Source organism: Tympanuchus pallidicinctus, unplaced genomic scaffold, assembly GCF_026119805.1.
Source record: "Tympanuchus pallidicinctus isolate F22 unplaced genomic scaffold, pur_lepc_1.0 scaffold30, whole genome shotgun sequence".
In the NCBI taxonomy this organism is placed as follows: domain Eukaryota; kingdom Metazoa; phylum Chordata; class Aves; order Galliformes; family Phasianidae; genus Tympanuchus; species Tympanuchus pallidicinctus.
Genome location: NW_026294748.1, coordinates 874,584 through 899,967, shown reverse-complemented (window position 1 = coordinate 899,967; position 25,384 = coordinate 874,584). Strand labels below are relative to the sequence as shown.

The window sequence follows — 25,384 nt, the reverse complement described above, 5'->3', positions numbered from 1 at the left end:
ATCCTGCTCTGTCAGTCAGCTCGCTCCTGATCAGTGATTTTGTGACAGTGGCTCCGCAGGTGAGTCACCCAGCGGCAGAACCTGGGGAGATTACTGCAGGTGATGGTGCTGCTGATAGACCGGTGTTATATTACAATACAAATCATAATTCCTGTTTCACAACTCCTCTTGTGGGTTTTAGGGAGTGCTGGGGCGGTTCTGCCCCAGTGTGAGCGCGGCGCGGGGCAGAGCAGCACGGCACAGGGTGGTGGGAGCAGCGCGGGGCCGTGGGAGCGGCGTGGGGCAGAGGGTGCCCACGGCCTCCCCGTGCCTGGGATTTTCGCTGGGTTTCTGCTGGCAGAAGACCCCCCCCCGGGAGCTGGAGGAACATGGTGAGTTCTCTGCTCCCCAGCCCTCCCTTGAGCTCTCGCTGTTCCCCTCAACAGCTCAGCGCTGTTTGCTGCAGGGGTTTTTAGCAAGCAAAGCCGTGGCCATCTACCCCCTGGCTGGCATGCAGTCCCTATCCTAGACCAAAAGCTTTCTTTAGCTGAGCGGCAATGCATGGCCCAACAAAACCCCCCAGCAGCACTGGGATGGGGACCTCAGCCCCTGCACAGGATCGATGGCTGCATGCGCACGGGTTGGATTCCCTGCAGCCAAGGAGGCAGCAGGGCTTGGGACACAGCCCTTAGCGCAGGCTGAAGCTATTTTAAACTGGAGCATCCCACCTCCAGGAGCTGTGGCACAGGCTCCCAGCACAGCCCAGTGGATGCACTGTGCCCAGGCAGCAACTGAGGGCAGGCCAGCCACAGCTGCGTTTGTGTTTTTCCAGACAATAAGGCATGGGGGCACAATTAGTTACGGTAGCAATGGGTTCCCAAGGAAATCGTGTGCCTGCATTCCACACAGGAGCTAGCACAGCTCTGGCTTTGAATTTAACCAGTGAAGTTCTTGCTTTTAGGCTTAGAGAGCAAGCAGGTACCCTTGCAAAGACAGCTCCCATTTTAATATCCCTTTTCTTGGTGCAATAAGTCCACCCTTACCTGCCGTGGTGGTGTCCAGAAGTAGCAGCTGCAGAAATGCTCTCAGGGCTGAAGGGCATTAGGATGAAACGCAGCCATGCTGCTCCCACAGCACCCAGGAGCTCAGTTCCAAGGCACCAGCATCAGGCAGCAGCTGCGAGCAGGGCAGGAAACGAGTCTGCCTGAGCCCACCCAGCCGGCCCCTGACAAGCCTGGGGCTGCTCTGTGTGCAGCACAGTGGGACTCCTGCAGCCACAAGTCTCTCTTACGGGGAGCTCCTAGAGGAACAGAGTCCTGAAAGACCCAGGCAAGATCAGTGCTGCGCTCATCGCTTGCCCCAGCACTGTTTCCATGTCTCCTAGCAGCAGCACAGCCCTGCCTGCCCACCTGAGAGCACTTGTTCCCATGGGCTGGGCTGGTTTTCCCCAGCCCTGCAGAGCGCAGCAACTGTGCCTGTTGGAGCAGAGAGTTTCAGGCCCTGCTCTGGGTCAGCCAGAGGCCATCACCCACTGCGACATGCCTGAGTGGCACAGCCCAGCAGCCACACTCATTTCTTGGTGCGCAAGACATGGAACGCTTGGAAGCATTTGTTTCATAAAACCTGAAGTTTTAAGCCTCTGTTGAATTAGGATCATAATTGCATGGCATGTATACATTACTGGAACTGTATTGGTGATGTGCTGGGGAACACCACAGCTGCTTGCCCCAGTGATGATGCGCTGGGATAAGGCAGGTTCTCTCACTGTCTCTCCAGCAGCCTGCTGGGGCAGTTTGCCAGCTAACCCTGCTGAACACAGGGCAGGCTCTGTGCCCAGCCAGCAGTGGTTCTCATTTCTCTGGGCTGCCCTCCTGGGCAATGTCAGCTTGAGACTCGGTGTAGCAAGCACCATGGGGCGAGCTGGCCTTCCTGCTGCTGACCCCACCATGTACCAGCATCACTTTGCTGGCTCTTTCAGCTCACTGCCTGCTTTTCCCTTCCACTTTTCAGGACCCAGCCTCTGAGCGGTTGAACGGTGAAGGTAATGCCCACGGGGCCAGGGGTGCCATGGGGGCAGCCAGATGGAGCGGCACTGCCAGGCTCCCTGCTCTGTGTTGCAGAACCCGGCACGAGAGACAAAGCCTCAGAGGCACAGAGCTCCTGGAAGAGGATCGGCATCCCCATCCTGGTGATCGTGCTCGTCCTCGCCTGCCTGGCTGCAGTTGGGCTCCTGGGTGCGGCTCCTGCTCTGTTCCGTGCCTGCTCCTGCCCAGTGCTCGGCTGGGAGTGGCTGAGCCACCTCCATCCTGCCCCAAGCTGAGCTCCCTGCTTCTCCCCAGTCAAGGTTTACCTGGACCACCACTACTTCATCTGCAAGCAGCCTCTGAAGCTGGTGCCATTCGGGCAGGTTTGCAATGGAGAGGCGGACTGCCTGAACGGCGAGGACGAGGCCAGCTGTCCCCAGGAGGTCCCCGAGGGGCCACAGGCTGCTGGTGAGTGCCAGACACTCCACGGAGCCCCACCATGCAGCCAAGCCCCCGCCCAGCAAGGTGACCCAAGGCAAAGGTGACTCTGTCCCTCCCTGCAGCTCGCCTTTCCAAGGACAGATCGATCCTGCAGGTGCTAAACAGGAACACTGGAGCCTGGTCCTGCATCTGTTCTGACCACTTCAGCGCAGCGCTGGCAAAAGCAGCCTGTGAGGAAATGGGCTACAGCAGGTAGCTGCTTTCCCCACACCTCCCTCGCTTCAATCTATCACTCTCCCCTAAAAGCCTCTCTGAGTGGGCTGTTGTTTACTTTTGGAGCACTCAGAGTTCTGCACTAATGGATTCAGCCCATCCCCAGCACATAGAGCACTCGCTGTGCCCTCGGAGCCTGGCAGCTCCCCAGAGGAGCCCAGTGCTATGTCCCTGCTATGCCCAACTCCCAAACCTCTTTCTCTGTCCCCCCACCCTTTCTCCTATTTCTTGGAGGGTCCCATCCCCTTCCTAAGCTCTTGCTCCCTCTCCGTCTCAGCTCTCTATTGGAGCTATGGGTGAACATTTGGGACCTGCTCCTAAATCTTTAGAGCAGGATAACCCCTTAGTCTCAGTCCCAGCCCATATCCAACCCCTGGCCATGCCCTGACCCGTGCCCATCTCTTCCAGCACCCCAACATTCTATGCAGTGGATGCAGGTGCAGGACAGCCCCTGCCTCCCCGTGAGCTGGTGCTGAGCAGCGGCCGCCTGCAGCTGCCTGAGCCAGGCAGGTGAGTGCCACCCGTGGGAGCCACTCCTGGTGCTGAGCTGGAGCTGCTCCTGTGCAGGACACAGCCCTTCTCCTCCCTCTTCTAGGAAGTGCCTTTCTGGATCGGTTGTTTCACTCCTTTGTTCCAGTAAGTATTTGGACAAGTCTGTGCCTTACGGCACCCAAAGCTTCGTGCTGCCCCCAGCTCAGCCCCGTGCGCACAGCTCTGGCTCTGGGTGGGTTCAATTCTGCTGATGAATTACTCTGATTAAACAAACCCCACGGTGGGCTGGAGAGCAAAACACAGGGGTGACCAGATTTGGGCAAGCCTGGGGACAATGTGCAAACAGAGAACAAAAGGGGGTGTGCCAAGCGTGCCACCGAGGGGTGACACAGCGGCGTGGAGAGGGGTGAGGCCGTGGCAGCCTCCATCCCAGCGGTCCCTTCCTGAGCTCACATCCTGCTCTGCCCCGGTGAAGGCTGCGGGGAAAGCGTGCGGACGCCGCGTGTGCTGGGCGGGAGGCCGGCGGCCATCGAGGCCTGGCCATGGCAGGTCAGCCTGCGTTACCGCGGGGAGCACATCTGCGGCGGCAGCATCATCGACCCCCGCTGGATCCTCACCGCCGCGCACTGCTTCAGGTGAGCCGGGGCTGAAGCGTCCCCTAGCAGCACTGAGCAGCACGTGGGGAGCACCGTGCCTGCCGTGGATGGGAGGGATGGGAGCAGTAACGTGTCCGTGTGCAGGAACAACCCCATCATCCCCAGCTGGCGCGTGAAGGCCGGCTCCCACGTCCTCTCTGGCCCTGCCACCCTCACCGTGGAGAAGGTCTTCCTGGCCGAGCGGATGCCCACGTCTCCCAATAACAATGACATAGCGCTGGTGAAGCTGCAGGTCCCTCTGCGTATCTCAGGTGAGACGTGGTGCACCCCAGCACCTTGCACCCACGATCCCAGGCTCCCACGGCCGTGGCAGGTCAGCCTGCATTACAGCATAACGTGGTGCAGAGGGATGGAGGCACCGACTGCCTGGGCTGTGCTGGCTGCACGCCGTGCTTGGGGTGCTTCGCAGCACCTTCTGCACCTCACTGTGCCTTGCCCTGCAGACAGCATCAAGCCCATCTGCCTGCCCTACTTCGATGAGGAGCTGGAGCCGGGCACCCCGCTGTGGGTGATAGGCTGGGGCTACACACAGCAGAACGGTGAGCAGGACATCGCGGGCTCCATGCTGCTTGGGGGGCTGCTTGGGGACACCTCTGAGCGGCCACTTTTTGCTGTGTGCAGGCAAATTGTCAGAGACCCTGCAGCAGGCGGAGGTGAGGCTGAGCAGCGTGCAGAGGTGCAACCTGGAGGCGTACCACGGCAAGGTGACGCAGAAGATGCTGTGTGCAGGGCTGCCCGAGGGCGGGGTGGACACCTGCCAGGTGAGGGGCAGCATCGGGTGTCCCACCACACTGGGGTGCCCACTCTTTGAACTGGGCAGGTTGCTCTATAGAACAGCCCCACGGAGGGGACGCGTGCCCAGAGCGATGCTCACAGCGTTGATCTTTGGCAGGGGGACAGCGGAGGGCCGCTGCTGTATTCAAGCAGGCACTGGCAGGTGGTGGGCATCGTCAGCTGGGGCTTCGGCTGTGGCACCCCCAGCACACCCGGTGTCTACACCAGCGTCCGAATGTACCTCGACTGGATCTACGCCGTCCGCAGGGTCAGTGCTCTTTGCACCTTACTGTCACTGCTGTGCTGTGGCTTCTCTGTACCATTCCTCTCCTCTCTCCCCTTGCAGTCGGAGCTCTGAGACCTGCCAGGACACTGGTGCCGTGCTGGGGCCTGGACGAGGAGGCAAAGGGCAGCTCAGGCAGCGGCCGCAGCCTCAGAATGCACCCAGCTGGAGCTCCCTTCCAGAGAAAGATTAATTTATTGCCCTGTGCTGATCTTGCTGCGTCAGGATCTACGCTGCTCTTTGCTCATTACTGTTTTACAGAGATAAACGATGTTTGTGCTTCAGTGTATCGCCATTAAAATAAAGTATTTGTGTGTTTTTTTTCCACGCAGCCTCTGAAGGCTCTGTCTGTCCCTCCTGCTCACTGGTTGTCCTGCAACCAGCCCACTGTGCTGGGCTGGGCTGCTTTTCCATCCCTGCTCTTCTTAAAGCAAGCAGGGGCCAAATGAGCACCTGGAAGAGTCCAAGCCAGAGAGTTAACCCTGGCAAACCGAAACTTTATTTCGCTCAAAGGCAAAGCTGGGCAAACCCTAACGGTGCAAAAAGGTGTTTGAAGCCATCACGCAGCACGTGGTGCACACCTGGTGTTTATTGCAGGTATCTCCTACAGGTGTTGATACATGTGTGTACATATGTGTCCGTCACAGCTCACACCTCAGGCAGTGCCTTCATCCCACAGAGCCATGGAAGGCCCCAGGAGAAGGGGTCCTGCAGAACTCCCCCCACCCTGCACTGCATTCCGCACTGCATCTGTCGGCGTACAGACAGATACTGCATTTCAGACAGGGGTTATGTTGACTTCCTCCATCAAGCCAGAGGAATAATCCATGCATAGTACAGCATTGCATATCCTGGGGTAGGTGGAACTGTGTCCAGATACCGACTAAAAAAGGCTGACGGGTTATAGGACAGCTAAAAACAGTTCTGTAAAAAAAATCCCTTCCTGCCCTGGAGGCTTTCTGTGAGGGGGGCCGGGGGTCTCGGGGCGGCTCCAGCCCAAGCTCTCATGCACGGCAGGGGTAACGCGGGGCATTCGCAGTGTGCCTCTGCCTGGGAGCTCGGAGTGCTGTGCAAAGCCCCTAGGGGGCAGCCGAGGGCTGAACCCTGCGCTACAGATGGGGAAAGTGAAACTCAGCGCAGTCTCCCCAGTGCCAAAACCCTCTGCGGGGACGCTCTGGCTTCCTGCACACCCCTCACCCAGAGATCCTGAAGCGCTTTACAAAGAGTGAGCCAAAGAAGCCTCACAGCAATCCCTGTGAGGTAGAGCAGCACTGCTTTCCCCATTTTACAGATGGGGAAACTGAGGCACGGTGACATCCCAGGGTCACCCCGCCAGCCAGGGGCAGGACGGGCAGCGGGACGGGGCAGCCCTGGCCCTGCTCCTCTCATAGGATCCAACTGTGCTCCCCCCACAGCTTTCCTCAGGGGAAAGGGAAATGCACTCAGCCACTTTCCCATTGGAGTCTAATATAAAAATATCCACGTAATGAGCAAAGCCTTGGAAAGCCAGCCCTGAAAGCATCACTGCCTTCAGACGAGGGGATGTAAGTAGGGGCAGAACCAGCACAAACCCACGGCACGGCACGGCACGGCACCCCCGGCCCCTCTGGCCCCTGCGCAGGGCAGGGCAGGCAGTTGGCTCCATCCCATCCACCTGAAGCCCCCCAGTCCCCGCAGCAGCCAAAGTCTTTTCCGAGAAGCAGCGCAGGTTGCAGGCACGTGTGTAATAGAAACATGTCTCGAGCGTTGGCAGTTTGGAAAGGAAACAAAAGGGAGAGGCTCCCCGCCGGCCCCCACCTCGCCTCCCCAGGGCACGGGGCTGCTTCATGCCTTCTGAGGGGCTTTCTGCTCCGCCTTGGAGCCCGCCAGGCCGTTCTCTGTGTTGTCGTTGCCCGAGGAGCTGACGAGGCACTCCTTCCTGTGAGGAGCACACAGCTGACACCCGGCCCCACCGCCCCCCAGCAGCCCCCCCAGGGTGCCCACACTCACTTCCCGTCCTGGGTCTTCTTGATGATGAAGAGGACGACCCTCTTGACAAGCATGAAGAGGATGAGGAGGCCGATGAGTCCGCCCACAACACCCACAATGATGAGCGTCACGGTGTTGTCTGTCTTCTCCACTGCCGGGCAGGAGGGGTGGAGGGGGTTCAAGTCAGGACACCCCAAGGCACCGTGAGCCCAGTGCTCAGCACCCCCCAGCAGCACTTACTCTTATGGACCACGGTGAGGAAGATGGTGGCATTGTGCTGCGCCTTCTTCTCCTTGGGGTTGAGGACATGGCAGGTGTACCTGCCGGCGTCGCTGAGCTCCACGTCCTTCAGGACAATGGAGATGTTGTTGTCCTTCCCGGTGGTGGAACCGACGAACTCGACCCGCGGGTTGCGTCCCACGAGGACGGGCTCAGAGGTTTTGCTCTTGATCTTGCCGTGGTAGATCTGCAGAGGCACGGTGGGGTCGGTGGGATGCAGCATTCCTGCCCTGCCCAGCTCCTGCATGCGGGCACAGGATGGCAGCAGCACAGCCAAGCAAGGATGCGGTGGGTCAGTGCCACCACCCTGCAGCACTGCGATGGGCCACACAGATCTGCACTACTCTGGGGCAGGGAAAGGTCCCTTCATTCTGGGACCATCCTGGTTCTAAGGACAGAGCTGCTCCAAATCCTCCTCCTCACCAGCAGGAGAGCAGTGTGCACAGCAGGAGGGAAGCACATCTATACCGAAGCTGTAGCATTTCAGAGCAAGCACAGGAGGAGAAAATTAACTATATTTTGTTTAAAGCATAGCCAATTTGTGAATTATGAAAAACAATCAGATTTAGGTGGCAGAAACTCCAGGCCAGCTTTGTTCCAAAGCACAGGTGCTCCCTCTTTGCACCATTCCATTTTTCCCTGAGCTGGAGCTGCTCAGAGGGAGTGCATCCCACGGGAGGAGGAAAGCAGGCAGCGAGAAGCGCATCTGAAAGGAGCTGCCAGGAAAACACAGGCAAAGCCTGGAGTGCACCCACCAGCTCCGTCGAGTTGAAGTACCATGTGAAGATCAGGTCCTGGAAGCCAATGCAGGTGGTGAAGGTGCAGGGCAGCAGGACATCGGAGCCATTCAGAGCCATCACAGTGTTGGTTTTCCCCACTGACACCTCCAGGGCGAAGGCAATGGCGAGGATGTACAGACCTGGTGGGAGGAGAGCGTGAGGAGCAGTTGCTGTAAGGAGAAATACAGTGCCAGGGAGCAGCACAGGGCCCCTCCAGCTGCCCTCATCCCTTGGGCACGGCTACAGCGCTGCCTTCAACTACAGGACAGCATCAGGCCCTGCCTGGCTCCCCCAGAGACAGCGCAGATTCAAAGGGATCCATAATATCACCACGGATAAAGTATGCAAATGGCAGCCCTGATTTGCATGTCATCCACGGTGCCTTCAGCTAAGCTTTAAAGGAGAAGTGGAGGGGGTAAAAAAAAAAAAAAAAAAAAAAAAAAAAAGGCAAAAGCACTCTGAAAGCAAAGCAAAGCTCTCTGTTCTCAAAGAAAGAGCTAAAACTCCAATTAGCATCACTGCCCTGGATGGCTGCCAGCCTGCCCTGCCCTTCCCTTAACCCCAGCAGCGGAGCAGCGGGTCCTGGCAGAGCAGCACAGCGTGCCCTGCCTACAGCTGCTGCTGCCAATGGACGACCTTCAACACTGCTCTCCCTTGTGCTGGCAGGGAGAAGCACTTCGGGGAGCTGGAACGTCCCAGCTGCAGGAGGTGCCGGGGTCTCTCTCAAGGAATGGCCCCGGCACAGGGATGCCGTGCTCCGGGGCTCCATCCACGTGCCATGGCACAACCCAGCGCTCAGCAGGACCCACCCACACCTTCAGAGCTCCCCCTGAGCGCTGACAGCTGTGCCATGGGGTCACTGCTGGTCCCACAGCCGCTTCCCAGTGCTGCTGGCACCAAACTCAGAGGAGCTGCCCTCAGCCTCCACCCCCTGCAGCCGCCTCCACGCTGATTTATTCTCCCACGCATGCCATGCTAACAGCTCCCCAGGCACGTCACAGCCCGAGCCAAGCCCAGAGCCCTGCATCCTGGGCTTTGGGCCCTGCTGCAGTGCTGCATCGAAGCACTGCAGGGGAAGTTACTTAACTTTACAAAGAAACGTTTCTCCTTCTGCTGGAGGCTCCCTCGAACGCTGGGAGCTGTGCAGCCCTGGGTATGCCAAGGGTGTCCTGGGGAGCTGGGGCTGCGCCTCCAGCCTTGGGGATGCCTGGCTCTGCAGGATGCCTGAGGAGGCAGGTGCTGCAAGGGGACACTTACTTGCAGGAAAGACGATTCCTTCTGGCTTGTGACACTTCTAATCCTACCTGCCACGGTTATAACATCATAAACATAATCTGAATGACATGCACAGGGTAAATGGAGGCTGATCTTGTTCCTGTCGTCCTGTGATCTCAGGAAGGCAGAAGCGATAAGTTGCCACTAAATAAAGCCTGGAGGAAACGCACTGAGAGGCCACCGATGGGAGCTGTTGCTCCACTTGACACCGCGTGCCCTATGCAGCTGCACCTGGTGCCACCAGAGCCCCTCTTTGTGCCCCTCGGGGCCAACATCAGCCCCTGCCTGGGGCTGCTTTACGCCAGAAGCAGCACCACTGCAAGAGATGGATGGGGAGCAGCACCAGTGCCCCGCTGCCCAAGCAGAGGAGTGTGCACCTGGGATGCAAGAGAGCAGCAGTAGCTCAGAGCAAGGCTTTCCCCAGAGGGGCGGCTGGCAGCCCTCCGTTGCCAAGCTGGTCTGGGAACCACTGCCGTGATGGAAAGAGCTCAAAGGGTTCATCCAGAAAGGCACCGGGCGCCTCCAACCTCTGTGAAAAAGCCACTCCGGACAAACATTCCTTGTCCACAGAAATCAGCGTGACCTCCTGGCACGGGTCCCCCTCCACCTGGAGGCTACAAAGGAGGAGCTCTCGAGCTCCGGGCTGCGCTCAGCAGCAGGTCAGCCAGGTGCAGCCAGGAGCCCGCTGCCAGCCCTGGGAATACAGCATCCCTGGACTCACACACCCACACACGGATGCTCCCCCCAGCAGCGTGGGGGACAAACTGCCACCACCACCCCCACGTGCTCTCCAGCATCTCAACATCCCTCTGCAAGCAGCACTGAGCCGGGGCACGTTCAGCGGGGCAGACAAACCCTTGCAGGGACGCAGTACTTAAACGCCTTTTTGAGTCTCCAGCTCACTTCAAGTAACCTTAAGAACTATGCCTTCTAAAACACACCTTCCGAGGGAGTTTTTCCCAGCGCAAAAGCAGCCTTTGGTTTCGGGAGCACCGGGACGAGCGACGCAGCGCAGTGCCCCGCTGGGTGCGGGCTGATGCGGGAAGCTTGGAAGCAGCCCAGGGGCTGCAGCACGGGGACGGCTGTGGGCTCCTTCGTCCTCCGAGCAGCCGAGGGGGAGCGGGGGGGGCTCGGCTGCCCCCCAACCCCACGCTCCCTACGGCGGCTCTGCAGCACGGGGGTCGCGCTGGGGAGAAGCGCATGCAAACGGTTGTTTTATAGAATGAACCGTAAAAAGAATGACCTGTCGGCGGGCGCGCTGGCGGCTGCGCCGAAGCAGTGCATTGCTTTCCTACGGCTATCCCCGTTAGCAGGCAGGTAGCAGCGCAGCGGAGCGGGGCAAAGAGGGATGCAGCGCTCGCAGGAGGCAGCTGTGCGCCGGCAGCGATTGGTGCGGGCCGGAGCCGGGACTTCAGAGCCCTCTCTCGGACTCGGCTGCGAAGTCACCTTGGCCAAACCACTTATCCTCAGCGCTTCGGACTCCCGTCTGCAGAGCAGAGGTAATCGTGTTAGCGCTCGCCACATTCGTCCGAGCAGCGGCGTCCGGTTCCTTGCGGTGCGGATGCAAAGCGGCCGCGAGCGAAGGGCGGGCGAGGAGACGGGGGTCACCCAACCCGGGGCACCCCAAGGCGGGAGGGGCTCTGGGGATCCCCCCGGCTCCCGGTGGCAGCGGGCAGCCCTCGCCCTTACCCAGCAGCGCGGCCAGCAGGCGCGGGGCCATGGCTGCGGCGCGTCCCGACTGCCCGCAGCGCCCGGCTCCGGCCGCCCCCGCCGAGGCCGAGCCGAACCGGGCGGAGCCGCGCCGGGAGGAGGAGGAGGAGGCGCCGAGCCCCGCCCCGCCGTGTCCCCGCGTCCATCGGTGTCCCCCGCACCCTGCGGGGCCGCCCGCTCCGCCCACCCGCCCGGCCTCGGAGCTCGCGCGGATGCAGCCGTGCGGCGGGTGGGCTCCCTTCTTCTGCCTGGAAAACAACCGAACCGGGCCGGGCTCTCGCCCAGCGCCCACTCCAGCAACGCTCTGACAGCCCCGGGGTGGCACCGAGCGTCCCTGCAGCCGCAGATGGGGACGCAGCCGTACATGGATGGGTTCAGGTGTGCCCAAAGTCTGCCTGGCGCCGCTCTGGAAACTTATTTTGTCTGCCCAAGTGTGTTCTGAGATAATTGGCTGCCCGTCAGTTCATGTATCTGCAACCTCTTGCTCACCCTCCATCCATTAGACGTAACCTTCGGCAGACCGCATCCAAAAATGCGCTGGGCCGGCCCCTGCTAATGGAGGCCTCCAGCAATGCGGAGTGTGAGGATGCAGCTCTGCCTTCTCACCCAGGGCCCATTAGGGAGTGAGACCACTGTGCTGAGCAGCAATCTGCAGGTGGTGACGAATCCCGAGGCCAGGCACAGCGGGACAGGGGAGGAGGGGGCACAGCGCCCCTTCCTGGCACAAGGCACGTGTCCCAGCCACGCTCCTTTCCGGCCAGCCAGAAGCACCGGGGAGGAGGGAGGGAGAAAGCAGGATGCTTTGTGAGGCACTGGGGTATCCTGGGGGACCCTGCGAGGATGCCAGCTGTGTCTGTGGGGTGAAGAGTGAGGGCTGCTGAGCTGGAGAAGAGACAGGAGAAGTGCAGGCAGGTTGGGCTGGGCAGAGCAGGCAGCTGATGCTACAGGAGCAACATAGAGAGTATTGCTGATGCTGCAGGAGGTGTCTCAGTGGCTGTGATGGATGCAGGTAGGTGACGGATACGGCCAGGTGATACAATCCGGTGCACTTAGGCTCACAGCCAGCCTCCTCCAGGACACTGTGCCCCTGCACAATGAGCTCCCACTGAGCAGCCCTGCAGCGGCAGGCAGGTGCTGCCTGCAGTGTGCTGGGGCCAGCTGTGCCCTTGTAGTCCCAGGGCTTGGAGCACGGCACTGCCTGTCACCAGGCGTGATGGAGCTGTCACACTTGGCAGCCCTGGCCACTATCCTCAGCCGACTGCTCTTGTCAGACATCTGCTGCCACCGTGGATGTGGAACATGCTCTGCTCCCTGCCAGCCATGTGTGCCTTGGCCAGGAAAAGGCACTGGGGAATTTGGCACGGTGCTCAGATGTCCGGCGCAGGGATACTGATGCTCAGAGGAAACTCTTTTTGCTGAGCCCAGCACAAGGCTGCCGTGTCTGGTTACAGGGAAGGTGAGCACCCCCTGCTCGGACACTGTCACCTCCCCAGAGGGATGGGATGCAGGGCTCAGGGATCCTTTCTGCTGGCTGCTCGCACCCGGAGCTGCCAGGCTTCTCCATTCCTCCTATTTGCCCTGCAAAAATGGGACTGGGAGGGTTAAAACACCCAAGGATGGCTCCTGTTTCCCTCCACGTGGGCACGGGGTAGGGCTGAGCAGAGCAGTGTTGGGCAGCAGCCTTCAGCACAATGCAGCAGACGCTGCACAGCTTCAGCTTCAGCAGGGAGCAGCTCCAGCAGGGATGCAGGGATGCTCTGGCCCCCTCCCAAACCTCCCGGAGCAGGCAGAGCCCTCCTGCAAAAGAGGAGGTGGTGACGCCGGAGCAGGACTTCCCATCAGCACCTTATATTTACTGCAAGGTCCTCTGGCTGCGACCTTTAGAAGACGAGGCGGCCTGGCAGCCAGCTCTGCAGCAGCGTCCCGGCTGGAGCTGACGGAGGTCCGGGCACACGGACTGCGGTGAGTGCTTGGTTGCTGTGCCATCCCCAGCCCTCCCTTGCCTGCAGCTCTCCTGAGCAATGCTTTTCTCTCCCCCTGCCTCCTCTCCCACGCAGAGCTGTCCTCAGGCTGCCCCCCCCCGCTCTCCAGCGAGTCCCTATTTGGGGGACCCTTTAAAGCAAGCAGGAAAAGGGGAGTGGTGTCCCCAGGCAGGCACTGCAGAGGCAGCTGCACAGACACAATGGTGCTGTGTCCCAGGGGAAAGTTTCTTCCTGACTCGATACAAGCTCTGCTGGACCCTTCCTGCTCTATAGCCTTGTCCTTTAACCCCTGCTCCGTTCCCCCTCTGCTCGCTGCCCCAGGTCCCTCCATGCAGAACATCAGGCTGCTGTCGCACCGAGAGGACAAAGCTGTCCCCAGTTCTTGACCTTCTTGCTGGTGACCATCCCAGCAGTGCCCCCACAGTGCCGGCTATGGGTGCCTATTGCTCCAGCTCTGCTCATCCATCTGGAGGGCTGCTCCTTCCAGCCAGTGCTGTGCTCCCGCAGGTACAGCACAACCTGCAGCACAGCGGGGCCGGCAGCATCACCGACCTCCTGCCCTTCCCCAGGGGGAGAGATAGCTGCACTGTGCTTGCCTGACCCACGCTCCTTTAGCACCCAAAGCAGAAATGCTGCCCAAGTGAGGCAGAGCAGGGTGGCTATGGGCAGCCCAGGGCTTGGTCCTGAATCTTGGGCTCCCCAGAGCCACCTTGCTCTGCAGTCAGAGGTATGAAAGCACCCAACGCACACGTTGCATTTTGTTGTTCCTCTGTTTGTTTAACTGTACAAAGAGCAATAAAAACATCCTCCAGTCAGGCTTTGGCGAAAACACCACCAGCAGAATGTTTGGCAAAAAGAAAAACAAAACAAACATTGGAAGGCGCAAACCCAAAGTACAGCTATGGCCAATAGCAGCACCTCCCATATATATATATAGATTTATATATATATTTGTAGACTCTCCGTTGTTTACAGCTATGTACAGACAGATGCATTGGCAAGTTGCAATCCAAGGACAGTGCATGAGTGAGATGAAGGCAGGTGTGGGGCTGGCTGTGAGCTCACAGCTGGAGTTGGCCCCAAAAACTGCTCACAATGGAGCAGCAAAGCGATGCAGCTGTGCGTGTGGGTGCAGGCAGCGGGCTGAGCCCAGGGGTGAATGGGGCAGAGCAGGGCACGTCCTGGCCACAGCAGGACAAGGGACAGCAGGACACGGTGCAGCAGGGGATGCAATGCTTGCTGTCTCTGCTGGCACCGCTACCCTGCAAGGACCTGGACGCACAGGGCAAGGATTTGCCCCAAGGCTCCCGGAGGGAGCTGCAAGCAGGGCAGGAGTTGGACTGTGGTTTTTGGGGGTGGCACCGCGGGGCCCCACGGGCTGGCAGTGCGTGGCCGTGGCAGTACGAGTTGTGCAGGGCCCCTCAGGAGCCGGGGAGGGCAGTTCTGGGTCCTGGGCTCGGGTTGATGGCTGCGCCGCTCCATCCCGGCACGCGCTGCTCCTTCTCCCCGCCACTGCGGTTTGGCACATAAGGAGAACACTTTCCATTACAATCATCTCCCCGGGAAGTAAACACATACTGAATAATCAGCCCAGCACCTTCGGATGAGGTGCTCAGGCCCAAATACAGCCCAAGAAGGGCACGTCCGTGACACACCGGGAGCCACGAGCCTCTCACCATGGCACCCCAGCACGAGGACGAGCAGAATCAGGGAAGGGATGGGGACATCGGTGCTCTCCCCCCCCCACCCCATCCCCAGCACCCGTGCTCCATGGAGCAGGGATGAGCCGGTCCCAGCCCGGCTGTGGGGCAGGAGCCGGCCCCCCCCCGGCCCTCCCTGCTCCTCCCTGCGCCCTGCTCCAGGCGGGTTGGCGGTGCGGGTGGCAGGGGGTTACTCTGGGCAGACAGCAATCCTGGCTGTGGGAAGCACACGGACGGGACGCGCTGTACAGTGATGGGGGAAGCAGGGTGAGTTACTTGGTGCCCTCCTCCGGGTTGCCTTCGCCATCCGTCTTTCCTTCCTCCTCCGTTTTCTGATCATCCGTGTTCAGCCTCTGCTGCTTTTTCCGACGCACGCACTTCACCACCATCAGCACCAGGATGACCACGGCCAGGAAGCCGCCCACGGAGGCACCCACGATGACAGCCACCGTCGAATCGCGCTTTGGGGGCTCTGGGGACACAGGGCAAGGTCAGCCCTTGGCACCCAGCACCCAAGGGTACCTCTGGGCATGAGAATGGGGCTGCACTGACCTTCGGTGAGCACCTTCAGGCTGATGCTGGCGTGGCCCCGCTGCCGGTCCGGAGGGTTGAGGACGTAGCAGTTGTAGGTGCCCTCGTCCTCCAGCTGCACGTTGTTGAGGGTGAAGGACACGTCGTTCTTGGTGGGGTTCCCAGTGAACTCCACCCGGTTCCCGAAGCGTTCCAGCTGCTTGTTCATGATCTTCATCCGGAACTGAAGGAACTGCGCAGTGGGGAGAGTTGTTGGGGTACCCCGAGCCCTCGTCCCCCCCAGCCAAGCCCCATCCCTCACCATGCCGTGCTCACACCCATTCAAGGAGATGGCCAGGGCACCCCATGCAGCCCGGCGTTCCCAGCAGCCCTGAGGCACTCACCAGCTCCTCAGAGCAGTTCATGCACGCCTGGTACGTCCAGTTGAGGGAGAACTGCTTGTTCTCCACCTTGTAGCAGGAGTTGAAGGTGCAGGAGAGCTTTACAGAGCTGCCGTTCATGGCATTGATGATGGGGGGAGCCATCACCTCCATTCCCAGCCCTGTGGGCACTGAGATGAGAGTGCAAATGTGTTAAAGGGGCACAGATTCCCATCCATAACCACCTCCCAGCCTGGTGCCCTTCAGCCCTTCTGCATGCTGTGGCTTGGGGGGACATGGGGACACCCCCAGATCTGGGCAGAAAGCACTGTGGCAATGGCTGATGTCCCCCTTTGCCATGCTGGCCTGATGGCTCCCAGCACCAAATTCTGCTGACACCAAGCAATCCCTGCTCCTTGCTGCTTAAACAAGGCTTTGCTGCTGCAGAATCGATCCCGCTATGCAAAAGGGTGGATGCAGCATCAGCTTGCAGGGCTCAGCACCACGGCTGCAGGGAGGGAAATTTATGGCTGTGCTCATCAGATTCTGTTCCAGACAGGACGCATTACAGCAGCACGGGATGGGAGCTGCCAGGGACAGGCCTGGAGGGCTGCAGATGCTCCCCCACACACTGTGGGGCTCAGGCAAAGCTCCTCCATCGGGGAGAGAGGGGATCTAGAGCTCAGTTTCTCCCCTGGGAGGACGAAGCCACTCCCTGCACTCCTGGCACAGAAACTGGGTCAGCACCCAGTGTGGCTGGCACTGCTCAGCTGGTGCATGGGCGCACACCTCCACTCCGCTCATGCAGCTCCCCAGATCTCCAGCTGTCCCCAACAGCACCCACAACCCAGCACCCACCCACAGTTTGCACAGGAGGGCACGGGGCAGAGATGGGCTGCAAAGGGGCACGGCACCCCATGGGACAGCAATAATGGCACTGACACCTTCTGCCTTGCAGATCCTGGCTGCAAGACGGGACCTGGTGCCAATCCCAAGCCATTTCCCCATTGCCTTGCAGCAGTGCATGTCCTTGCCTTACTGCCTCAGCCACAACATGGTCACCTCCAAGGAATCCTGGCAGAGAGGAGATCTGGGTGTCTGCTTGCCTCAGAAGCCCCCACACAGCCTGAATGCCCCCAGCCGTGTGCTGTGTCCCGGGCTCTCAGCCTGCACTTGGCTTTGTGCTGCACTCCCAGTGCTCTGCAGAGGGCAGGAGCTTCGCACAGACACCAAGCACTGCAGGACCGCGGTGCAGCCAAGGGGTCCTCATGGGAAGCTCACTCATGCCCCAGGAGTGCTGACATGCATGTGTCCCAGCAATGGCCCTAGCCAGCGGACTCCAGCAGCTAGAGACAAGATCAGTGGCGAAAGAAACCCCTGGGACCAACCATCCAGGCTGTGCCCTTTGGTGCTCTGCGAGCCCAAGTGCTGTCACACATTACCCTGCTCCCCTGGGCTCAGGAGGTTAAATGACACCTAGACTCTGAAGAAGACCTCACTGAGCTTTTATCCTCCATCTGATGGTCCCTCTCCTAAAGCCAAGGCAGCCCCCCAGCAGCTCCAGGGCAGGGCAAGCAGCACCTTGGAGAGGTGATGGATGCATCCCTGCTTCCCAATCGATACAGCTCCAAACCTGCTGACACACGCTCCTGGCTGCAGGGCAGGGCAGGGACGCAGAGAGCAGAGCGCAGCCCCCCCCCCCTCCCCCCCACCCCCACTTCCCCCCCCTCCCCACCCCCACGCCCCGCTGCTTCCCTGACCCCAAAGCACAGCACAAAGCACCCACAGCCCACCAGGCTGACCCCAGCCAAGCAAAGCAGCCAGCATCCCTGCCGCAGCCCTGCAGGGCATGCAACCAGCGCTGCGTGCAGCAAACCCCAGCAAGCAGGACGCTCGGCTGTCAGGAGAGGCAATGCTGCAGCGGACCCCCACCCTGCCCACAAGCAGGTCACCCTGGCTGCGGATTTTGGCATCGGGGCATCTTCACCCCATCCCTGCAGCACAGCATCTCATCGCTGCTCCTCTCCCACAGGGGCTTCTCATGGCCCAGATATGGGGAGGGGGCTTCTCCCCACCTGGGTGCTGTCCCATGCAAGGGGTTGGGGTGGCACTTACCCAGCGAGAACAGCAGGCTGAGGGCAGAGAGGCACAGGACAGGCTGAGGGAGCCAGGCATCCGGGCTCATTGTGAAGGAGTTGGGTGTGTGGAGAGGGCTTGGTGTTGGTGTGGGTTGTGGTGGTTTGCTTTTTTCGAACGCCCGGGTTATTTGCAGGTGACATATAACATTAGAGCTGCTTTATTTCCACAGCCCAATATGGCCGGTGGAGCGGTGCTGGGCTGAAAAAATCGGTAAATGCTATGGTTGGTGGATTTCAGCAGAGCGAGTGGGAGGGCAGAAAAAATTTCCCCTGAACAGAAGCTGAGGCTCCTGGCGCATCACTGCTCCATGCTGCGGGGAGTGGGGTGGGCTGTGTCAGCACAGCTTTGCTTTCCTCGCTGGGACCAAGCATCCCCCCAAAGCACCGCGGTCAGAACAGGTTTCTGCTGAGATTCTCTCTCAGCAAGCAAGCGATGCTCAGGGCTACCGTGGAAAGTGCAGTGCCCAAGGAAGCACCTTGCAGCACAGACCTGGCCATGGAGATTCGTCAGCCCCTGCAGCCCCCATGCCAGCAGGGCTACAGCATGTGGCACCTGCTGGGAGCACAGGAACCCTCTTCTGGAAGCAGAGTGCAAAGGTTCTACAGGACCTGGAAGGAGCTGAAGGTGCCCCAGGTCAGCACACAGCGGCGTAGGAACTCCGACCCTGGATGCACAGTGCAAGGAGAGAGCATGGAGATCGTGGAACTGGTGACAGCAGCCACACAGGCACCCCGTCCTCGTGTGGTGTGGTTTGCTGAGGCAGCATCAAAGAGGAGAAAGGTGAGGGATGCCATGGAGGCAGAGCACAATTCAGTCCCTGCATAAAGGGGCCCTTGAGAGCGATGGATGGGGCGCAATGGGCAGGCAGAGCTGGGTCTGCTTTACTGGAATGGTTTCCACCTTGCTGCAAGGCAGCAGTGGCCGCAGGCAAACCCAGCTCCCCAAAAAGGGCTCCAGGTGCTGCTTCCTCCTGAAATCCCACTGCTTCTCCTCTCCCAGGAAAAAGAGAGTAGGGTGGCAACGTGAAACCAAGGAGTGCAGCCTGGAGCAGCCTGTGCTGCAGTCTCCCATCCAGCAGAGCCGAGGAGGTGGTCCCCAGCTCCCAGCTCTGCACCTGGAGGTGTCAAACATCTATATTTAGTGGCAGGAGGGGAGCCAGCACATTGCAGGGCGGCAGACCTGGAGGAGGGGCGGCTGGGATCGCTGTCCCGCCCACCCAGAGCAGCGAGTCCCGGGGCTGGGCTGCGGGCAGGGGTGGTCGCACCGTGGGCAGGGCGCACGTGGGAGCTGCACACGTGGGGGACCCCGCTGTGCTCCATCCCCAGACGGGCACCCCGCTGCTGCAAAGGGATCCCGTTTGTGGCCCATGTCGCTGGAGCCAGGCGGGTTTTGGCACACACTGACATCGCACAGTTAAGCAGGAGGTAAAAGGAAGCCAGGAAAGGAGGAGGCTCCCTGGGTTTTATTATCTGCAGAAGATACGACTGCACGGCTGCACCCTCCCCCCCTCCCCCCCTCCCCTTTTCCCTCCCCAGCCAGGCTCTTCCTCATTATTTCCAGTCCTGGAGCTGGTCGGGGGAAAAAGTGCTGGGAAGTGGGGACTGTGCCCTCTGCATCCCTTTCTGAGGACCAGGGAGAAGGGATCCAAAGGGGACACCTCCCCAGGTCACCTTGCAGATACCAGGTAAGCCATGTCCCAGCAGCAGTTCAGGATGGAGATATCAGTGAAGGGCTGACAGCAGCTTAACAGGGACTAGCTGAAGGAGCAAAGAAGTCTCGCATGTAGCTGCTGACTAAGGGGTTTACAGCCCCAGTGTGGCTATTTCCCCCTCTCTGGGACACGAGGAAGTTCCTGCTGGGGTTGGCTGTAGGGCTGCTCGCTGTGCCCACCATCCCGTCTGCCTTCTGCCATCCACTCTGCTGGGATCACCCCCCTGGCCAGCTCCACGTAGATGCCATTCTCATGGAGGATGGAGGGATGCTGCAAGGAACCAGGGACAGAGTGAGTCCCTCTGCAGGCACTGGGGCCACTGGGCATCACCAGCCGGGAAGGAGGTGGTGTAAGGGGTCCCACAGCCCTGGAGCTGCTCCTTCCTCACCATGGTGATGTAGGTCTCCTCAGCTCTCCTCTTCTTCCCTGCATCCTGATCAGCCTTAGGCACCTCAGATTCAGGGATCGAAGAGTAAAGCCCTTCCTATGGAGGAGGATGGGGGGAGGGGGGAGAGCAGGACAATTGGAACCAAGCAGCAAACAGGCAGGTAAGGCAGTACAACAGCCATGGCACCTCGTGCTTAGCCAGCCTGCCAGTCCCAGGAGCTCCCACCTTGGCTTTGTCCTTGCTGCCATCATTTCTGGCTCTCTCCAGGGCCGTGGTGGCTGCAGACCTTGAGGGAAAGCAACACAGGCGTCACGTCCAGTGGGAAGCATCACCTGCTCCTCCCACCCCCGAATCCCACTGCTGAGACCCTTCAGATGCCTCTTGGCAGTTGCCAGGTGACGGCGCCCACCGAGGCGCTGGTGGAGCCCATGGCGCTTTGCTTCTGTCCTGCAGTGCCCACCACCTCCCTTGACCCGGAGGGGTGCAGCCATGCAGGCAGCGGGGAGCCCAGCCGCTTTGGGAGGAAGGACAGAGTGACACTAGAGGGCAGCAGGAGCAGCGCTGAGCGTCTGCTCAGCTTCCCGCATCTGCATCCTGCTTGGAGCGGCTCAACGGGGGGATGCTCAGCTCAATAAACCCGAAGCGAGCGTTGGTACCTCTTCCTCAGGTTGAGTCCTGCCAGGAAAGCCAGCACTACGGCCACGGCGCTGCAGCACACGGTCACAGCCCAAACTCCAGTGCGCCCCAGGACTTGGGCGCTTTCTGCTCCTCTATCTGCAGGGAGACACCAAGGCGGGGGCTGCAACCCACAGGGACACCAGCACTGCTGCAGAGCCGTGCTGGTAGGTATGGAAACCCCTTTGCGAGGAGTTGGATGGGGTGACAAGTGAGGGGAGCTGCTGGGGCACACACCTCTCTGTGTTGCAGGGCTGACACTCAGCATCGTGTGGTTCTTGAAGATGCTGCCGTGCTGAAACAGACGGATCTCACACGTGTACCTGCCACTGTCATTCACCTGCACGTCCTGCAGCTGGATAGAGCCATCCCAGCACGAGACGTCCCCCTGCCACCGCACCCGGTCTTGGAAACGGCCCACAGGGACGCTAGAGTTGCTGTAGTAATAAAATACCATCTCCTCCTGTCCGGGCACAGAGCGGCTGGTGAGAGGAGCCCAGCAAGCTGAGCACTGCAGCCTCTCCCCCCACACACACAGCCAGCACCATGCACAGAGCCCAGCTTGCTCCCTCCTGCATGTGCACCCCTGGAAAGCCACAGAACACAGTGCTGAATGCCACAGCACGGGGCACACAGGTGGGGAGCAATCCTCCTGCAGTGCTCCAAGAGCAGCGGGGCTGCCTGACTCTCCCTCCCACTGCCCACCCCCCGGTTCTGACCCACCTTCTGTTTGCCAGCCACTGGCACACGCAGCCAGTCCACTTTGGTCACCGTCCAGCCCGTGGCCTCTGGGTCTTGGAAGAGGCAGCGCAGCAGGACGGAATCCCCAGCGCTAGCATGGAGCCAGGGCTCTGTGAACACCCATCCAGTCAAGCTGCTGCTCCTCCCTGCCAGGCACAAGGACAGCAGGATGAGGCTGGCCGAGTGCAGCCTGCCTGTCCCCATAGATGTCTCCTCTCTGGATGAGCCTAAAGGCGCCGAGCAGTCCGGGGAGCGGCGGGGAGGCCCTGCAGACAAAGCCTCTCCCTGAGCCCTGCTTTCGGCAAGCCGGGGATGCGAGGCAGCACATCCTCCTGGGCGCCAGACACCGAGGGCTGCTGCACTCACTGAAAAAGCCGCATGGAAGGGGAGTGGGGAAGACACCTGGGGCCTCAGCGCTCAGCCCTCTGTGTCTCAGGGCTGAAGGCTGCAGCTCCTGCACTGTGGCTCGTGTGAGTCACGGGCTGGGAGGACCAGTGTCATTCATTTGCAGCTGGCCAGAGGCAACTCGGCCCCTGTGCATCAGTCTCGGTTCCTCCTTTCACAACCTGCCCATCTGGCTTCCTGTCCGCTTGCTCACAGGCTCCTGGCTGAGCTCGGACGTGTCCAACCACATAACCACCTCTGTGGGTTTCTGGAGAAGTGGAGCAGTGCAAAACAAAGCCAAAACAAACAGGGGAGGTGAAAACACGGAGCTGACCAAGACCAGCACTGCTGCCATAGGGGGCCACAAAGCACAGAACGGGAGACACGCAGGGCAGAGAACACCCCTGAGGTTTCTCCAGATAAAGCCTCCATCTCCTGAAATCTGTGAGACCAAAATGGCAAAGAGAGGCACCTGCTTGGCTGAAAGGCAGCACAGAGCAGAGCCATGGGGAGCAGCACAGCACGGAAGCACTGCCAACTGCAAGGAACGGAGAGAAGCATTAACAGATTGTAGCCAGGAGAACGGAGTGCCCAGCACTGCGTGTCAGGGCCAGGTGAGCTGATTCAGAGCGAGCTGCTTGGGCAGGGACATTTTTCCCAGCACTGGAGCTGCCCTGCTCAGCCCTTCCACAACCACCAAGGGCTGGGCCCTGGCAAGGCACCAAGCACTTGTCTGATGCCCTGTAAGTAATGAATGCAAAGTGCTACAGCTTCCCAAACAGGTTTCTTTTGGGCTTGACCAGCTGTGGAGGCAAACACGAAGAGTATGTCAGCCGAGGAGACCAAGGAGGCCAGTTGCCTTAAGCAGAGCCAAAAATCAATAGCTTGGAAGCCTTACCCTGTGTTTAGTTGTGGTAAAGCTTTTCTACATCTTCCAAAGCCTTGGAGCCTGGTACAGTAAGTACAGGCCTCCAACAGGATGCTGTGACAATTCCAAGCCTATGTGTGTGCAGGAAGGGATCATGCAGCACACGGATGCTAGAGGAGTTACTGGCATGCTCAACACTCCCAGCCCTGCGTGCCTACAAGCCTCCAAGTGGCTCTCACAGCAGAAAAGAGAAAGCAAAGGGTCTTCTGCTAAAGGCAAGGATAAAGGCACCAGAAGGACTTACAGCTTACCCAGTAATGTCAGCACCAGAGCCAGGCCCAGCAGCACCTTCATCTTCTCTCAAAGAGAACAGCAGAGGTAACACGTGTGGGACACCAACTGCTTGCAGCTGCACCCCCAGGCCTGCAGAAGGTTTCCTCCAGTCCTTCGGGGAGGGATGTGATCTCTGGTGGATGTTTGGCTTCTCAAAGTTAGCCCTATCCCAGCTGGGAACCTACAACTCAGTGAAGCACAGCTGTCACACGTGTCTCTGGTTTGAGACCGCTCTGAGCCCTGGAAAGGAAGAGTGAAAGATGGGGGGAGGGCTCAGCCTGAACATCTCTGCATTTCCCCTTAACCAATACAGCTTTCTGGTGGTTTGGGGGGTTGACTCCGTGCTGCCAAAATTGAGACATTCACAAACATTCACTGCTTAGAAAACAATGGGTTATTTTTTTTCCTGTAAACTTGGGGAAGTTTGGGTACAGATTCTAAAATCACATTTTCCTAGAGATAACCTCCTTGCTTCAGAACACCACACATGTTGAAAGCTTGTGCTGGAGCCTTTTGGGTCTGCCCAGGCAGTGCTGAGGTTGGTCACTGTGCTGTTTGTCCATCTCCCAGTACCACTGATGTCCCCTTTCCCCAAGGCACAGACATGCCACAACCCAAGGAAGAACTGACTGCCATGGGCAGGGATGTGCTGCCAGTGTTCACACAGATCACAGGAAGGCAAGCAGTACCAGTTACCAGCATACATTTTTCAATACAGGCATTTTTGCTGTAGGAATAAATGAAACAAGAAATGAATCATATCCAAGTCTCATTAATTTCTCTCATTTTTCCTCCACTGTGAAAATCAGAGGCCCTCTGGATCAGCTTCAGCAAACCCTGAGATAGATGAAGTACCAGAGATACACTCCTAGCAGCAGCCCCAGGAGAGGTGATAAATATGTAAGGTGAATATCTGACACTGTGCCTGTGCTGCCATCCCATTCCGTGCAGCACAGAGCAGAAAGCCACAGCTGTGGGGTCTGTTCTGGACTGTGAAACAGTCCGAAAGGCTTTTCAGGCAGAGCACGGCCTCACTGCCCACGGCTGCTGATGCAAAACCACTCTGCTTTTCCCTGCCCTCCCATCCCATAAGCAAAATCCTGAAAAAGCAGCAAGCCTTCCATGACTCTCTCAAATGTGCCTCTCAAAAACCAAAATCTGTTTGGGGGATGGGCTTTGTGGAGGTGGAGGGGAGAGAGCTGTGGTTTGGGTATGCTCTTCTTTGCATGTCTGCTGTGACAGTCTGCAGCGCAACTCACGCTTGTGCATGCATGACCTACAAACAACAAAATTCACACTCAGCTCCAAAGATGCGTCGGTGCAGCATATCTCAGCTCAGCAGGCCAAAGCATCCTGCTCCCTCACCTTGCTTTACTTCAGCTGCGCTGCCATACAACACAGCTGGAGCTACACCTTCTCAGGGCCGTGCTCATCACAGAGTGAAAACAGGACTTGGCTTAATAAAGGCCCTCAGCACACAGAAGCCTGCACAGAGGAGCATCAGCGTTCAGAACTTTGAAATTCCTCTTGCTGAGACTCTGCTCCTCGTTCACCAACAAGTTCTTCCTAGACTTCTTTTCCTACTCCTGAAAATATTTTCCGGTTCCACCTCAGAACACATTTCTGCAGGCTCTCCTTTCCCAACACGCTCACCAGGCTGCTCCATCTCACAATGCTGACACACGCAGCCCCTTCCAAAGCCTCACACAGTCACTTTTTTCAACCCATGTGGAAAAAGACAAGAAAAAATCCCCACGGACAGCACACTGCCCACTTTTGGATACCATGGATACCACTGTCCCCACTTTTGGGCATGGGAATCTTCATTCCAAGCACTTCTATGTTTCAGCAATTTTCTTCTCATGAAGGAAAAAAAAACTCCAAACATCAAAATAAATGTTCACAGCAAAAATAAAAATACTCACCCAGCGCGGTTTGTGGCAGCCTACTTTTTTATCTTGTGCATAGAGCTGTGCAGTGACTGATTTGGAGTCTCTGAATCAATCACACTGAGCTCCCCGAGGCTGTGCGTGAGATGCTTAGAACACAGCAGCTCTTTGTTTCAGGTCTCTTACTTAAGGTTTGGTGGTCACTCTTTGCTTTTAAGAGGAAGTTGAGGACTTGTAAGAGGAAGACTGAGGGTACTGACAAGTCAGAAGGGACTGTTACAGATAGGCAAGAAGCATTAGATGGAACGCAGCTTCAAAAACCACTCTAGATAAGAGATCTGCCCGAGCCCCACTGCTTCCAGCACAGCAGACTGAGCCATCAGTCGTTATGTAAGATTTGGCCCTGCCACAGTTTGCAAAGCAGTCGCAGCAGAAGGTGAACATTCTGTGGAAAACAAAAGCTATTAATTTCCATAAAGAAGAGTGATGCATTCTAGCTGAAAGTGGAACAACAAAGCCACTTCCTCCAAGTCGCAAATCCCAACATCCTTTCTCAGGATAGTTTTTTTGGTAGAAACAGTGAGCCATCACAAAGCACAATTTTTTAAATGTTACTTTGCTGTAGATGGGAGGAAAGAAAACTATCTGGAGACACAGATCTACAGCTGACTTGCACTGCAGTCAGAACTCCTACATACCTCTGATTAACAGCCACCACCAGGCTTCTGAAGGGAGACTTTGGGAGGCACCT

At 58.8% G+C, this 25,384-nt stretch overlaps 4 protein-coding genes across 10 annotated transcripts; 1 reads left to right on the top strand and 3 right to left on the bottom strand.

Annotated features, from left to right (window-relative positions):
- Positions 1-1,715: 1,715 nt before the first annotated feature.
- On the top strand, positions 1,716-4,997 carry TMPRSS4 (transmembrane serine protease 4). Its single transcript, XM_052697040.1, has 12 exons — positions 1,716-1,734; positions 1,958-2,020; positions 2,100-2,213; positions 2,319-2,471; positions 2,567-2,696; positions 3,126-3,227; positions 3,313-3,353; positions 3,685-3,844; positions 3,950-4,116; positions 4,309-4,404; positions 4,487-4,626; positions 4,758-4,997. Exons 1-12 carry the CDS (start codon positions 1,716-1,718, stop codon positions 4,995-4,997), a joined length of 1,425 nt encoding a protein of 474 aa, XP_052553000.1.
- Positions 4,998-5,493: 496 nt separating this feature from the next.
- On the bottom strand, positions 5,494-11,314 carry SCN4B (sodium voltage-gated channel beta subunit 4). Of its 2 annotated transcripts, XM_052697485.1 has the most exons (6): positions 10,913-11,314; positions 10,670-10,709; positions 7,925-8,088; positions 7,131-7,356; positions 6,912-7,041; positions 5,494-6,840 (listed from the first exon to the last, which is right to left on the bottom strand). In XM_052697485.1, exons 1-6 carry the CDS (start codon positions 11,297-11,299, stop codon positions 6,747-6,749), a joined length of 1,041 nt encoding a protein of 346 aa, XP_052553445.1. In that variant the 5' UTR covers positions 11,300-11,314; the 3' UTR covers positions 5,494-6,746. The 2 variants fall into 2 exon arrangements, with proteins under 2 accessions (XP_052553445.1, XP_052553446.1); XM_052697486.1 differs by lacking the exon at positions 10,670-10,709 and having other exon boundaries at positions 10,913-11,016.
- A 2,357-nt stretch (positions 11,315-13,671) lies between these two features.
- SCN2B (sodium voltage-gated channel beta subunit 2) lies at positions 13,672-17,926 on the bottom strand. 2 transcript variants are annotated; one of them, XM_052697492.1, is made up of 5 exons: positions 17,621-17,926; positions 15,530-15,696; positions 15,168-15,378; positions 14,892-15,087; positions 13,672-14,427 (listed from the first exon to the last, which is right to left on the bottom strand). In XM_052697492.1, the coding sequence occupies exons 1-5, from the start codon at positions 17,688-17,690 to the stop codon at positions 14,337-14,339; spliced, it is 735 nt and encodes a 244-aa protein (XP_052553452.1). In that variant the 5' UTR covers positions 17,691-17,926; the 3' UTR covers positions 13,672-14,336. The 2 variants fall into 2 exon arrangements, with proteins under 2 accessions (XP_052553452.1, XP_052553453.1); XM_052697493.1 differs by having other exon boundaries at positions 13,672-15,087; positions 17,621-17,911.
- A 1,241-nt stretch (positions 17,927-19,167) lies between these two features.
- LOC128087668 (junctional adhesion molecule-like) lies at positions 19,168-24,856 on the bottom strand. 5 transcript variants are annotated; one of them, XM_052697489.1, is made up of 8 exons: positions 24,670-24,856; positions 22,723-22,984; positions 21,142-21,811; positions 20,656-20,881; positions 20,400-20,517; positions 19,969-20,029; positions 19,744-19,839; positions 19,168-19,625 (listed from the first exon to the last, which is right to left on the bottom strand). In XM_052697489.1, the coding sequence occupies exons 3-8, from the start codon at positions 21,361-21,363 to the stop codon at positions 19,464-19,466; spliced, it is 885 nt and encodes a 294-aa protein (XP_052553449.1). In that variant the 5' UTR covers positions 21,364-21,811; positions 22,723-22,984; positions 24,670-24,856; the 3' UTR covers positions 19,168-19,463. The 5 variants fall into 5 exon arrangements, with proteins under 5 accessions (XP_052553449.1, XP_052553451.1, XP_052553448.1 ...); XM_052697491.1 differs by having other exon boundaries at positions 21,142-21,305; positions 24,670-24,855; XM_052697488.1 differs by having other exon boundaries at positions 21,142-24,229.
- Positions 24,857-25,384: the final 528 nt, after the last annotated feature.